The sequence below is a fragment of the Corvus hawaiiensis genome, chromosome 5 (genome assembly GCF_020740725.1).
Source record: "Corvus hawaiiensis isolate bCorHaw1 chromosome 5, bCorHaw1.pri.cur, whole genome shotgun sequence".
Lineage (NCBI taxonomy): Eukaryota > Metazoa > Chordata > Aves > Passeriformes > Corvidae > Corvus > Corvus hawaiiensis.
The window spans coordinates 74,504,083-74,518,919 of record NC_063217.1 but is presented as its reverse complement, the minus strand read 5'-3'; the positions used below and the strand labels follow the sequence as shown (position 1 = coordinate 74,518,919).

At 42.1% G+C, this 14,837-nt stretch overlaps 1 protein-coding gene across 1 annotated transcript in view; it reads right to left on the bottom strand.

Moving 5' to 3' along the window:
• CCDC158 (coiled-coil domain containing 158) overlaps positions 1-14,837 on the bottom strand; it is a 35,147-nt gene that overhangs the window by 19,243 nt on the left and 1,067 nt on the right. The window contains 16 exon segments of the mRNA XM_048304804.1: positions 681-748; positions 1,605-1,709; positions 1,711-1,754; positions 3,473-3,598; positions 4,102-4,194; positions 5,145-5,306; positions 6,031-6,143; positions 6,264-6,416; positions 7,169-7,358; positions 8,053-8,535; positions 9,435-9,632; positions 10,184-10,300; positions 10,947-11,061; positions 12,051-12,127; positions 12,455-12,782; positions 13,023-13,122. Of these exon segments, the coding sequence (XP_048160761.1) occupies positions 681-748; positions 1,605-1,709; positions 1,711-1,754; positions 3,473-3,598; positions 4,102-4,194; positions 5,145-5,306; positions 6,031-6,143; positions 6,264-6,416; positions 7,169-7,358; positions 8,053-8,535; positions 9,435-9,632; positions 10,184-10,300; positions 10,947-11,061; positions 12,051-12,127; positions 12,455-12,782; positions 13,023-13,063 (2,413 nt within the window). The 5' untranslated portion in view covers positions 13,064-13,122.

The window sequence follows — 14,837 nt, the reverse complement described above, 5'->3', positions numbered from 1 at the left end:
AGGAAAATCCCTGGATGCTGCAGTTGGTTTGCTAGAAGGCTGATTTTCTTTAATACTCACAGGTACAAAAAGAGTACCCAGAGTAGTTACTCCTCACAATAAACAGAGCCTATCTCTGAAGCACGGTGGCTTAAATTCTACACAGGGAACAATATCAGTGTCTGCAGGCAATTTTCACAGAATGGATAATCTATGGGCAAGAAAAGAAAAGGTGGTTAAGACTCATATCTTCAAACTCTCCTTCTCAAAGCCACATCCTTGTACTTCTGTTTAGATTACAAAATTCATGTCACCACAGTTTAAAAGGTACTGACCATCCAGTACCTGGAAGGAAACCAACAGCATTTGTTGATTCCTCTCAAAAGCACATCCGTATCCAAATATCCAGATAAAGAACTCAAGAGCCTAAATTTGGGCTCCAAAAATGTGACAGTGCTATTCATGCTAATTACACAAGTAACATGGAAGTTATCCATTTTGGGTGTGCGGGTATCAGCCTGCAGGGAGCTGCTTTGCAACAAGATACAGATTTTTCAGCAAGTGCACTAGAGACTTGGTAACAGCACCTGCTAACAGGTATTTGAGTAAATTCCTAGGAAAAGATACTGTATTGGGACTATATTTTTTGTAACATTCTGTAATGTTCCAGTTTGACATCAATGCTGCCAGTGAAAACTTACCAAGGGATGTAAAGAGCAGGGAAACATCTTGGGACTGAAGATCTGCAGGACGTGAGCAGGCAGGACCCCTGAAAGCAAAATGAGGGCAAAACCTGCATTCTGGAAGAATTATGCTAAAGTTTGGTCATGCTAGCCAGCATCCACAGTGAGAATGTGAAGCTCTCATATGGAGTCTCCAGGTCTTACACACAGAAATTAAAAGCAAACAATGCAAATATGTTTTGGAGCTCTTTCTTAGAGGGATGAAAGTAACATGACAGCTTTGTTTTATAATTCCCAGGAAGCTCTTAGCATTATGAATAAAACAATACAAACAAGTGCAGGACTGGGGCTGTATTAAAAAAGCCTTAGAAACAGAACCTCAAATGAGTACTGTAAGAAGCAGGCTACTCAGCTAAGTGAAAGCACTTCTCACTGTCCTAAAATGTGCTTTTCCACCATGCTTGCAAGTAGCAGCCTCTCCAGCTGCAGTTTTGATTTAATCCTAATCAAAATTCATGAATTACATTTTCCTTTATGAAGTATCCTTAAGTTCTGGATTAGAAGCATCAGAATTTGTGCTGTATTGAATTTTTCAACTCCACTGTCATTATCATGTGTTTGGCAAGAAAAAAAATTTCCTGCATTTGGATATTTACATATGGCAGGAAAAGAAGAAAGCAGTTCTGAACAAAAATAAAAGCAAGCACTAAAGGCAAATGTTGTGGGCACCTTCTATTTCCCTACCACCTAAAACATCTGAGGAACCTGGCAAACAACAGAAGCTTTGGAAGCTTCCAGATTATCTCAAGGTTACATATAAACCCAACCTTCTTGTAAAACCACGTCCCACTCTGCTCCTGAAACACATCAGGAGCCAGATCCCAGTTTCAGAGGGCACTATAAGTACACAGCACACAACAGAAATAAATCTATTATTCTTACACTGCATTCCTTATGGTTGTTATGGGGGATTGTCTCCCACCATTGCTGCTGAGATCCACAGAGGAAATGTCACTGTCTGAACTTGTTAACTCTTGAAGAATCCTCTATATCCTGCAATGGTTCTTCCTTCAAAATGTCCTTGGAAGGCATCTGAAATGAAATAATTCAGTTAAAAATATTTACAAAGGCACTCTATTGTCAATTCTTACCTCAACTCATCCAAATGCACATACTTTTCCCCCCTTTACTCTTGTTTTGTCCCTTTTAACCTGTGACCCCAGGTATTGCTGTAGAGGGCACAGACACAGAGCTGAAGGGAGACACAGGAGCACTTAGGGGTGTTTTCCAGGCACTCCTTCCTAGAGCAGCTGAGCTGTCTGCAGATACAAACCCCTTTACTGCCACAGCCACCGCAGAGATGAAGTGCAATATTATTCTCATTTTACTGCTCAGGACTTGAGGCAAAGGCCTGGTTCAAAGAACCCTTTCGTTCAGTGAAACTGGATTTTTCAGCATTTCACATGCTCAAAGCACTGCTCCCACTGACCTTTGCTCCATCTGGGGATGGAACTGGTTGGAAACATTTTGCTACCTGATTTTCATTGAAAAAAAAACAAAAAAAAGGTAATTTTCAATGGCAACACAGTGGTTTCAGCAGGGCTTATATGGGGAACAAATCCTCAGCTTCATAATGGGTCAAAGTGATATGGAGTCAGACCAAATTCTCCTTTCCCACATTCCAGCTAGGAAACCAGACTATCACCCAGGTAGAGTCTGTCTCAAGCGTTGGAGCTGCTTCATTTCGTACAATAACTAATGATGCAGGAACGAAGAAGATTAAAGTAGACTTTGATTCAAGTGCTCCTGCAACCTGTTGGGTCCTCACTGTGGTACTAAATTAAAAATCAGTCCTTTCTCCTTCTTTATCTTCAGAAGTATAAATTGATTAACTCAGAGAAAAGAGAATGGGAGTGCCTGATGCTGCAGGGATTTCACAGAAGTAACTATCCTTTGTTCCTTGATGTAAATGTTTGCCACCACATCAGGAAGTGAACCAGAAAATACTCCTGAAAAATGCCTGCACTAACTTGTAACCTCCTACAGATTTTGAGGTTAAAAGTGATGAAAATACCAGGGAGATACATCAGGTCACTTCTGAAGATTTATATAAAATCTATAAAGAAAACAGCTAAAGACTTTTTTTTTTTAATGAGAGATTAGAGTTGATATTTTCTTTCATGAAAAATGAGAACAACACTAGAATTTTATTTAAATCTAAATGTAGATGTCCAAAACCAAAGGGAAGAACAATGAGGTGGATAAACCAGATCAAAATCAATGATGGCCAGCTTGGAAAAAGATCTAAATATCAAGCAGATGATTAAATGTATCAGGAACTATGTACAAATCTATTTTCACTGTCAAATGTGATTTACAGCAAAAAAAAAAAAGAGTGAAAACCAAACTGCTAACAGATCAGTACCTTCAAATTTAATAGTTCAGAAATGTTATTGGTGGTAGAGGTAAAATAAACTCTTAGCACAATCTACAGGATTTTTTAATTGTCCCATTGTTTTTTACACACAAAAAAAAATCTGCAAGGCACATGTGAAGCTACAGAAAATCATTTCATCTTTGGTAAAATAAACTCTTAGCACAATCTATAGGATTTTTTAATTGTCCCATTGTTTTTTACACAGACAAAAAAAATCTGCAAGGCACATGTGAAGCTACAGAAAATCATTTCATCTTTGGTGTTAGGAATTTGCTCTTGGGCACTGCTGAGCAGATGCTCTCCCATGTAGGAAGCCCATGTTATTTTTACTGTTCCGGACGTGCTGGTTTCCTATGGCGAGGCAGGCACTCACCTGAGGGGCAGAGCTGGGCAGGTGCAGGGCAGCTGGCTGGAAAGCCGAGTGTAGGTGGGACAGAGGCACAAGGTGCTGCAGCTTCCCTGAAGCAGAAGCTGAGGAGTAGCCTGGGCCCTGCAGCTCCTGAGGAAAAACAAGAAAAGCTCCCCATCTTGGTCATTCTTCCTCTGAAGCACTTTTTGTATTGCTTATGTAGAGTTGTATTTTGAATATAGCACTTTGCTCCTCTTTCAAAGCCAGCAGCTGGGGTGGGTCAGTAAAACTGATGATATTTTCTTATGATAAAACTGCAGTTCCCAAGGTACCATTCATTTAGAGCAGTAGTCTCACTGCAGCCTGAATAGTCCCTGGTTATAAATAAGGCAGAAGTTAAAAACATCCTCTATTCATCTCAATAGTAAAGACAGGGATTGTACTCAGTCTATTGTTTTGTTGTCCTTACTGTACATAGCACTTCAAAAACCTGGAATTACGGACATGGGCAGCACTGAGGAATTCCACACAGAAAAGGGTTCCAGAACACAGACTTGCCAGAGTTTTTTTCACTAAGGAGTGCTACACCTAAAGTCAGGCCCCAAAGCAAATGCACCTAAGGTTAGGCCCGTGCTTCTCAGGAGAGTACTCACTCTCACATCCAAGGTGTGCTGCAGCCTGCAGCGCATGGCTTCCTGCTCCTGGCACTGGATGATGCGCTGGCACTCCGCAAACTGCAGGGATGCCTGCAACAGAGCACAGAAAGGGCATCGGTGAGTTGTGCTAACTTCCTGTGGATTACTCTCTTCCCTGTCCTCTCTTGGATAAAGAAACAAGGTGCACACAGGGATGCTGTGTTTATCTCCTGCTATCAGCACAGAAATACTGCAGGATGCCTTTGCTGACAGGCTCACAAAAGCAGCTGGTTATACAACCCTGGCAGCCATAACACGCACACCAGAATGTCCCAGAAGGGATAATATCCTTCCAGGGCCAGTCCCAGACCTACTGAGCACCTCTGGGATTAGAAGATGCAACTGAGACAAAACTATACTTTTTCTTCCTTAAAAAATTTACTCTGGAAAGGGGTGAGAATATCTATACACTACAAGAAAGGTAAGCTTCCAGTGACAAAGATGTAAAGTCAGAAATGCTACACTTGGCGGGAGGTATCACAAGTCTTTTGTCATTTTTTAAAGAAATTTGAGAATGACACCTTGCATAGAAATTTACATCCTGCCAAGTCGGAATCCTGAGAGGACTCTTCTTTCTGGAACAGCAGCAGCTTACCTGCAGGGCATCTGGGATTTCTGTGCCAGTCAGACCAGACCTAACCTTAGGGGTCAGGTATGCCAGCATCAGAAACGTCACCTAAAAAAGCTAAAAGGCGAATGAGACAGCACCATGCTCTTTAAAAATTCCCTCATATGGAAGAATAAAGAAAGCAGCTGTGCCCAGAGTCACCAGAAGGTTCTACAGCCTGTACAATACATTTACTTTAAATTCCCTGCAGTTTAGATTTCCCAGAGCTACTACTAAGGAATAAATCAAGAATTCTCTTAATGAAAATAGAAGCTTTTTACCAATAAAAAACTCTTCAGGTGAGGATCTTACAGCACATGTGAAAAGAACATATTAAATCCAACCCTTCTCTTCCCAGGTGACTGTAGAGAAACTGAGGGTTTCCTTAAATTACCTTATCAAGGGCTGTCTCCATCTTCTTAGATAGTTTTTCTTTCAGCTGTTTGTCTTGTGATCTCAGGATCTCCAGGTCCCCAGCAATCCTGATATTTTCTGCTCTAATACAGCTCAATTTTTGCCTTAGTTTACTATTTTCTTCTCTGAGATAATGCTTCTCCTGAATTTAAGATGAGGGCATAGTATGAGTCAAAAATGTATAAATTATAGACATTTGTCTTCTGTAAATTTTTTTTAATCTTTGAAATACCTGAACTAACCCTTTGAGAAGCTTCGATACTGCGTCTTAAGGTTAAGATAAGGTTTTGTAACAGGAAGAAAGGCCTTACAAGGGAAAGTGCAATTGCACTGGTCTCAGTGAAACAACATCTCAGATTTTTGATCCATTTTGAAACTGGAATTTTAAGCTTCAGCATCCACTGGATCCAAAGCCAGCGAGGAAGTAGGATAGGTTATACTGAACAGACAGAAATGATTGTTCAGTAAACTACAGCTGTTGGTAACTGAATGATTTGTCACAGAAAGTGAAAAAGGACTCATTGTGATAGACAGACCCTGACAGAGAGAGTTTACATCCAGAACTGCCTCAGAATCCAGAGGGGAAGCACCATGGACCAGGGTCAGAAGGATATAGAATGTGTAAGTTGACATTTTTAGGAAGAACTGATATGTAAGAGCCTGATTCTCATTGCAACTGCTCTCATTCTTCCAAGAGGAATGAACATAAACCAAGACCTGTCTCTGCACAGAAGGCTGATTCCCACGGACACCAAGTGAAACTATTTTTGGTCCTTCATGGGCTGACTGTGCTTTTGCCCACGCATTTCTCCCAAGACAAATCTCTCTAAATGCAGTGCAATACTTTTACATGGAGCTCTTGTGACCTTAGCTGCGTTTGCCATTGCCTCTTCCAAGAATTTAATCTTGCTCTGTAGTGCATCTATCTGTCCTCTCTTGGCTGTGATCTGCTTCTGCATTCTCACTGCAGCTTCCAGAGCTGGAAAACACAAGGTAAATTCTCCATGAACAACAAGGATTATGACTGCAATACTTACAAAAATTCTCTTGCTGATACGACAAGTGTGTGTGATTTTTGGGAAGTTCAATCCGTAGTTACCATTGCCATCAGATCCCTCCACAGTCTTTAGAGCAGTCCTGGCCTGTTTCAGTTCAGCTTGGGCCGATTTCAACTGCATTTTCAGTCTATTTGCAGTATTTGCCATCTCCTTGATTTCACCCTGGTAATTCCTCTTCAAATCTTCAAATGTCTCTGGTGAGAGTAAGTAAAGATTGAAGTTAGAGTGACAAAAAAATACCATTCTTCTAGACTGAGATTACTGATCTGCTGCCAATTTGTGATAAAGGAAATGCTCCCAAGGGGTACTTTCTGAGGGTTCAGGGGTGTGCAGAGAGCAAAGCATGTGACCAGCAGCATCTGGCCAGCTGCTGTGCAGATTTAACTGAGAATATCCCTGAATGTCAGTGGCTGCTTTGGATCCAGATCCTGCTTTTTGTAAATTTTAAATAATATATTCATGTTTATATACTTTAAAAGTATTTTATTTTTTATAATTTTATACACCTGTACATATTTTAATAATATATCTTGATGGGTTTCCCACACACTAGTTGTGAAAACATCGAAGTTGAAGCATCAACTTTTAATAACATTGTAGCAAATTTACAACAAAACAAAGTTTCACTGTACTTAGATATCACTCTTGAAAAAAAGGATCAAATTCCTATTCTGTGATTTACCAGATCTGCATTTTTCATCTCCTGACTCGGGCAGTTTTAACTATTTTTGCTCCTAGGGAGATGGGCCGTAAAGATTGTGTTCCCCCCTTCAGTGCCAGAATCCCGTGCCATGACACAGCTCCCTGGAACAATCTGACCATCCTGTGCTGGCAGGAACCTCGTGCTGTACCAGCAGCCATATTTGGAGTCAGCCAGCAGGCTGCTCTTTTATTTTTAACATGAGCCCAAATTAGCAGCTGTGGGAGCTGAGCTGAGGCTCCCTACCTGCACGGCCAGCTAGCTCCCTCTGGCCAGCCTGGAGCTCCTGCACGAGCTCATCTTTTTCCAGTTCTGCATCGTTCAGTGCCTGGAGCTTCTCGGTGCATGTGTTAATCAGCTGAGCCTTTTCCAGCTCCAGCTCGCTCAGCCTGGCCTCCATTTCACGTATTCTGGCTTCTTTCTCATCCTTTGCACTCTGCTTACATAAAAAACAATTATGTGTAATATAATTATATAAAATAAGCACAGAGATGTGTGGATGCCACTAGTTAAAATCTCAGTTTGGGGCAAGAAAGAAAACCAGAGTAAAACAGACCAATTACTTGTGTGAAAATTGCTAATCCAGGCAAAGAGGGTACAGCAGAATTGGATCTGAGGGCTTTAAAGAATAATTAACCTTACCAGGTGTAGGATATGAACATAATTTCCATCCTCTTGTAGCAGCCCCCCCATGTGCACTCAAATGCCTTCTCACAAAAGAGGATGAAATTCCCTGTCTGGAGTGATTTTTCTTCTCAAGATGCTGACATGCATAAGGCTACCATATCCTGTATTTCTTGTCTGAGAAATAACCAGTGTCCTCAGTTTGGAATTCTGAGTGCTGCCTGTCTGCTGCTTCTCAGTTACACTTGGTATTTCTGGTGCTGTTCTGGTATGCACACTCATCTCACCGAGGGCATTCCAGCTCTCACCAGCCTTTTGGCAGCTGCTTCTCACCAGAGAATTACACATTTTTTGTGGTAAAGCTGTAATATTATCCTCCTCTGCTGTTAGAATTCCAGGGGCATTGCCTAACGTTTAAAACCACAGCATCAGCACATTAAGGCAGATTTTAAACCAGAAGACATTTATTGTCATAAAGAGACATAAATGCAGCACTGTTTGCACACCTTAAGCTCTTCTGCTTTGAGTTTCCAGTCATTTATTTCTTTTTTCAGCTGGGATTTCTCCACTTCCATTGCTCCAGCTGTTTGACTGTGCTGGCCCACGATCTGGGTCATGTTATCCATTTGCTTTTGGAAGATCTCAATGATCCTTTCCTTCTCGAACACACGCAGCTTCAGCATCTCGCACTCCAACTGCACCTTGTGTAAGCGGCCCTCTTCACTCTTCACATGCTGGACCTCCTGCATCCTGCTGCCAAGCTGGGAACGCAGCTCCCTGATTTCCTGGCTGGTAGCCCCAAGGGCTCTCTCCTTCTCCTGCAGACAGGTCACCAGATCTGACACTGTTTGCTCAGCAGCCTCCAAATGCCTCTGTTTGGCTGCAAGAGCTTCCGTGACTTTGCCGAGTGCTTCCTCGGTCATCTCCAGCTGCACAGTCAAAGAGGAGAGTCTTCCAATGCTTTCATTTTTTTCCTCAATTGCAGCCATCTAAAGAATAACAATACAAGGATCAACCAAGGGATTTGTTTACTTCCACCTTTAGAATGTCCTGGCACATTTCTGGACTTCTGTAGTACATCTTCAACACCTGTACAGATTTTTGTACAGAAAAACAAGGTCAGGATGCTCTGGCTCCTCTCTCTCCCTTTTAATACCCAAGTAGAATATAATTTTTTTTAAACACAGGAAATTAAAAATATTACACTGATGTAACAAAAATGAATCATCTGGCAATGTTAGGACAAAATTCAGAGTACTTAAGGCTAAAGAACTTCAAGTGATAAAACTCAACTGGCTGCACTGTAAAGTTGGGGAAAAACTAATTACATGAATAATTTATTACTGATTTAATTTCTGCAAGCAGCAATATGCACCATTTAAAGCACAAAATACTGTGATTCAGAAACCAGTAATAGTGCAAAGTAGAAACCGAAGGAAAGAGTGAACTTCCTGGTGGGAGGGTTTTCAGCAGACAATGGATTGAGAAAATGTACAACAATGTGTGAGTTAGCTCATGCCCATGGTCTGGTAGAAGATAAAGGAATCAACTGGATCTTTATTCATAATGCAAAGAAGGTTATCTAATCACAGCTCACTTTTGAGGGGTTGAAGTTTGGAAGAAAGGGGAATGTAAAGGCAGTGTCTGCTCTGTCAGAAGGAATTCCAACACAGCACTCACTGGTTCATAAACACAAACTTCATTATGTTTTCATTAGATACTGCATCAAGTAAGGCATTATGAAGGCCTTTCATTTACTAACCACTCTTACAGATGCTCACTGCTGAAAATACCACATTCTACAATTTGTTTGGTAGATCTGGTAGCATTAAACTTTCTGGAAATATACAAAAAGTCATGTTGGAGGTTTATAGTCAAAATCACCAACCTGGCACTCCATCTGTCTGCGACACTCCATCCTCATTTCCTTCAGTGCCCTTTCCATGCTCTGCAGCTGCATGTTCCTGTTGTCCAGCTGCCTCCTGAGCTGCTCCATGGTGATGCTCTTGTCTGTGTTCTGATCCCAAAATCGCTTGTTCTGCTCTTTTTCTAGGCTTAGTTCTATCTCTTTTTTATGGAGTTTAGTCTAGGAGAAATCGAAGTCATCTCCCTCCTGAATAAATAAATTCAGGACTTTTTTTGTTATCTTAATGATAATTTAAAATGTAAATTATGTTAAAAACACTAACATACACATTTCAGAGCTACTAATTTCAACAATATGAATTTAAAGTGTGGCCCAAACTGAATTACCAAAGGGCATTTCTTCTAATCATAACTTTTGCTGTTGTTTACTGCCTGAATATTAGATAAATCTTGCAAAATATGTGTTAAGGGACCAAGGCTCCTCAACAAAGGGATCTAAACTGTGAGGTTAAAGTGAAGGTGGCTCAGCATCTTGATATGATTTGCATAGGTTTCTGCAGCTTTGAATTTATGACAAAGTCAAGTCTTAATTCTGAATATCCCTCATTGCTATTGGTAAAGGCCCTTGGGCCTTTCACAGCTAATTCAAATTTCTAGTTAGAAATAATCCTCAAAGTTAACTAAAACAAGCAAGGTGCAAATCTGAGCACCGTCAGTAAGGAGAAGCTTTTAGAAAGCAAGAGTTTTTTCAATAGTGTCACTTGTTTTTACCAGCAGTTGATGAATCTGGTCATCTGGATTTCCAGATTCTTGGCCATGTTGTGCCTGGTCTGTCTCCGCTTCTGCTGCCTGAGAATGAGCTCGGTGCAACTGCTGCAGGTCTTTGACCTAGAAAAAGGCAAATATTCATGAAGAATTATCTTAAAGCATTCTATTTTAAACAGTACATTGGATTTCTTCTAGTTTTCTTCTAGGTTCTACTTGAAAGAAGTACAAATGTTATCTTTTGTCCAAGCAGAGTTATTCCCTGGGTGTACTCATAAATGTGATGTCTTCTTTTAGTGATTAAGCTCAGTTTTGTTTCAGAGTTAACTGAGGTTCTGGAGAGTAATTTGGCTTCCACCCTGATCCAGAGCTCTTCAGAAGTTCCTTACCCACACCATAAACACTGACTGGAATGGTAAAACAACACCTTAGGAAAAAAAGAAGACCTTTTTTCACAGAGGAATATTCCTTCACCATGACTACATTCAGAAATCTCTAGGCAAACACGTTTTGTACCAAGTGGTGTTCACTTTCTCTGAAAGGAGGCAACTTTTGCCAGCGTGTGAGATGATGGACCAGCCTACAAGGCTATTTAATAAAGATACTCTTATGTGCAAAGTTTAAGATAATGTAACTTTATCTTATTGTCCACACAGTTCTTCTGAAGTAATCCCTCACGAAAAGACTTTCCTCCTGTCTCTGGAACATTTCAGCTCTTCACATACTCATTTTCACTGGCACCAGTGCTAATGGGCAAATCCATACACACCTTGTTTTCATGGATCCTCTTGGTTTCTCCTGACTTGGAATGGAGCTGACCAACTGTGGATTCCAGGTGACAGACTCGATGTGAATGCACTGAATTTGAGATTCTTGCTTGTCCTCTATGCAAAGTTTGAGGTAGAGAAATTAGAAAAAATGTAAGAACCATCAAAGAAGAAGCAGCCTCAGTCTCCTCATGCTCAGCCTGCCTAACACATGCAGGTTTTGTCTCTTCTCTATATTGCGTGCTTTTGTGGGGTTTCTGTTTTTTCCCTTTCATTTCACAGTCTGTGCAACAAGTGCTTCATTTAAACAAAAGCACTGAGAAACCAAAAGAATAGGGCAGAGAGTGTAGGAGCAGCTAACTTTCTCTCAAATTAAGGTTACTCTTAACATTTTCTACACTATAATCAAAACCCAGACTTAATGATCTGTCTCCATCAGGCTTTGGATGCTCTTCCAAGCTGCAGGCACTGTCAAGCTTTACGAGGCAGTGCTGCCACCCCCTGCTCAAGGTCATTTCGTAGCTGCTCAGTCATCTTCCCGAAAGAAAACAATTTCATCTTGGCAAATAGTAACTTCTTTCACTTGTCAGAAATGTAATAATTTCTACGTTCTGTTATTAAGTATCAAGTTACAGATGCTTTTATTTTGAAGGGGTTACTGTATAACTCAAGTGGAGGATGTGACAAAAATTAGGAGGTCTCAAACAAGGAAGGACAAAACTCTTCGAGAAACCAGCAAAAAAAAGGTGATTTAACCACCAAAATTACTTTCAATCTTTTCTTTTAATGATGAAACTGGTGTCCCAACAAATTCCACGTGTCCATTTAAGTGACACTTAAAAAAGTAAGGTGCAGAGATGCTTCCAAAATAGAATTTTTGGTAAATAAACCAGAAAATTGTCAGCATGGGAGGAAAAAGCAGCAGAAAATCATGAGCAAATAAACATCTCAATGGAACAATTACTGAAGTCCTCAAAAACATTGAGGATTTGCTAGCCTGTGGTCACCCCACCCCAAATACCATCATCATCATAAAGGAATTCTCTGTGGAGCACGTGAAAAGTGTCTGGTTACGCTTTATGAACGAAAAAGCAGAGAACAGGTACCTAATTTGACGTTGCTGGAGCACAAGTTCTCTTCGGGTCTGTGAATCTTTGGTCAGTGACTGAAGTTCTTCTTCCACCTATTGTGAGCAGATAACAGTGTCACCCCTGAAGAAAAGGCAGTCTGAAGAGCAGATTCTAAAGTGTCATTTCCTCCCTTTTGGTTCCACCTTGAGCTGTGGAAATGTGGTAAATCCCAGCAGTAAACCCAGTCCAAGGTGGGACCACTGTAAAAGACTGGTGTGCCAGCACCTGCCACCTTCACTGCAAAGTGGCACTTGCACCTCTTTATGCCATAACCCTTTCCCTAGGCCAGGTTAGAAGGGGGCTCATGGAGTTTTCGAAGATATTTCCTAAAAACCAGAACACAGAGCATCAGAAGGAAAATTAGGACTTTATTCACGTACCAGGACCACCTTTTCTTTGAGGTGTGACACCTCTGAGTCCAAATCCCGCAAGACATCACGAAATGCCGTGCTCAGGCTGTGGATGAGCAGGCTGGTCACGTCCTCATGCTCACAGAGCTTCCTGCCCATGCTGTCTTTGCAGTCCATTAGGATGCCACGTGATTCCAGAAGTAATTCCTCAAGGCTGTGGACCACCTTTGTCAGGTGCTCATTTTGGCTGCCAGCCTCCCTCAGTGCCTCGTCCTGCTGCTGGCTGGCAGCTTCCAGCTCTCCAGCAGTACTTTTTAACTGTGTTTTTACATTCTCTTGGCTCTGAGACTCCTATTGTCTGAATTAGGAAACAAAAATAAAATAATTTAGAGAATGGGATTCACATGGAGCTCTATTCTCATAGGTATAATACTTGAGTTCATTAACTGCTGGTTTTTACAACTAAATAATGAGTTGTTTTCTAAACCAGGAGTGCTAGTGTTATTCCTGGAGGGAAGCTGCTCTCTGAGGAAGCTTGTTGTGCCTCTCAAAGCTCATACAGATACTCTGCATGATACATCTGTCTTGGCCCTCATACCTGCTCTCCTGAAGTGCATCTCTTTCCAACTGCATTTGCATCAGTTTGCTCTGCCAGTCAGGCTTAAATGGATTTCCTGTTGCTCACATAGCACAGTGGTCTAAAGGAGAAAAAACAAACAAACAAAAAACCAAACAAGTGAAACCAACCAAAATACTGATGACCTGACCTAAATAAAAAAGAGGCTGCTCAAAATAGTGCTGGTGAAACTATCAAAAGACTCAGCAGTGACAAGGACCCATCTATATTCAAGAAACTGCCCCAAAATTCAACTCACTTCATGCAGCCTTTTCTGCACTTCTCCACCTTCCTGAGAGAAATTGTAGAATAAGAGGAGAGTTTGGTTATAGAAAACCTTGAGCACAGAAGGAAGGAAACTTGAGCCAATCCACGCTGTCTTATTTTATTGGAATTGATCAAGCAATGGATTGATTATTTGCTCCATTCCTGAGGGGGTGGTGTTAGTTTGAATCAACAGCCTGAGTGAATCAGTAAATTAAATCTCAGTTTGCCATCAGTTTTCAAACTTATTAATGACCCTTCTGTGGGAGAAACTTTCAAATATTAGATATACAACGAGAAAGGAGGGGGGGGGGAAGAGACGGAAAAAAAGAGGGGGGGAAGAAAAGGGGGGGGGAAGAAAGAGGGGGGGGAAAGAGAGGACAAAGAGAGGACAAAGAGAGGAAAAAGAGAGGAAAAAGAGAGGAAAAAGAGAGGAAAAAGAGAGGAAAAAGAGAGGAAAAAGAGAGGAAAAAGAGAGGAAAAAGAGAGGAAAAAGAGAGGAAAAAGAGAGGAAAAAGAGAGGAAAAAGAGAGGAAAAAGAGAGGAAAAAGAGAGGAAAAAGAGAGGAAAAAGAGAGGAAAAAGAGAGGAAAAAGAGAGGAAAAAGAGAGAAAAAAAGAGAAAAAAAGAAAAAAAAAGAGAAAAAAGAGAAAAAAAAGAGAAAAAAAAAGAGGAAAAAACAGAAAAAAAAAGAGGAAAAAAAGAGGAAAAAAAAGAGGAAAAAAAAGAGGAAAAAAAAAGAGAAAAAATCTATTACTCAGTGGCAGTTTTAAACCAGATGGTATTGATAGGTTTCTTATTTAGGTTATTTGGATTTTCCTGGGTGACTGGTCCTCTGGAGCACTTGTGACCACACCGCAGGCCAGGAGGCAGTTCCAGCAGCACCTTCCACACCTGGGTAACTTATTCCCTTCAACAAACCCTCTGCCTGGCACAGCCGCGCCGTGGGTGCTTCCTGTGAGCACCTGAGGGAGAAAAGCGGAGCCCTTGGTCCCAGAGCCCAACCCTGAGGGGCCAGAAACGCGAGGAGGAGAAACCCCTCAGCCTTTCTTCCATCGCAGGCACCGGGGGGCCGAGGCGCCGCCGGGCCCCGTCCCTTTCCCGCCATCCCTCTGCTTCCCGCCGCGGGCAGCGGGGGACGCTCCGTCCCCTCAGCGCTCCATGACACCGCGCTCCCGGCGCTTCCAGCTCCGCAGGGCGCTGCTGCCGACCCACCCCGAGGTGGGGAGAGCCGCCAGGCTCCTCCCGCCTGCTCCCCCGCGGGAAGGAGCCATCCCGAGCCGCCAGCTGCTCCTGCAAGATCCGATCGCTCCACCGGGAATTGCGGCGCCGAGCCCCTCGGCCCCAACATGGCCGCCGCCCCCTCACGGCGGGGGCACCATTTTGTGGTGTGGGGTCCCAGGTGGTTTAGCGATGCCGTGCTTGAGGCTGGAGATCAAAATCCTCTCGCACGGGGGTAGGGAAGGGCCTGGATCCTTTTCCATGTGGTATTTGGCCAGGAAGGTGGCACATTTTGGAGGGATGAGCTGACTGA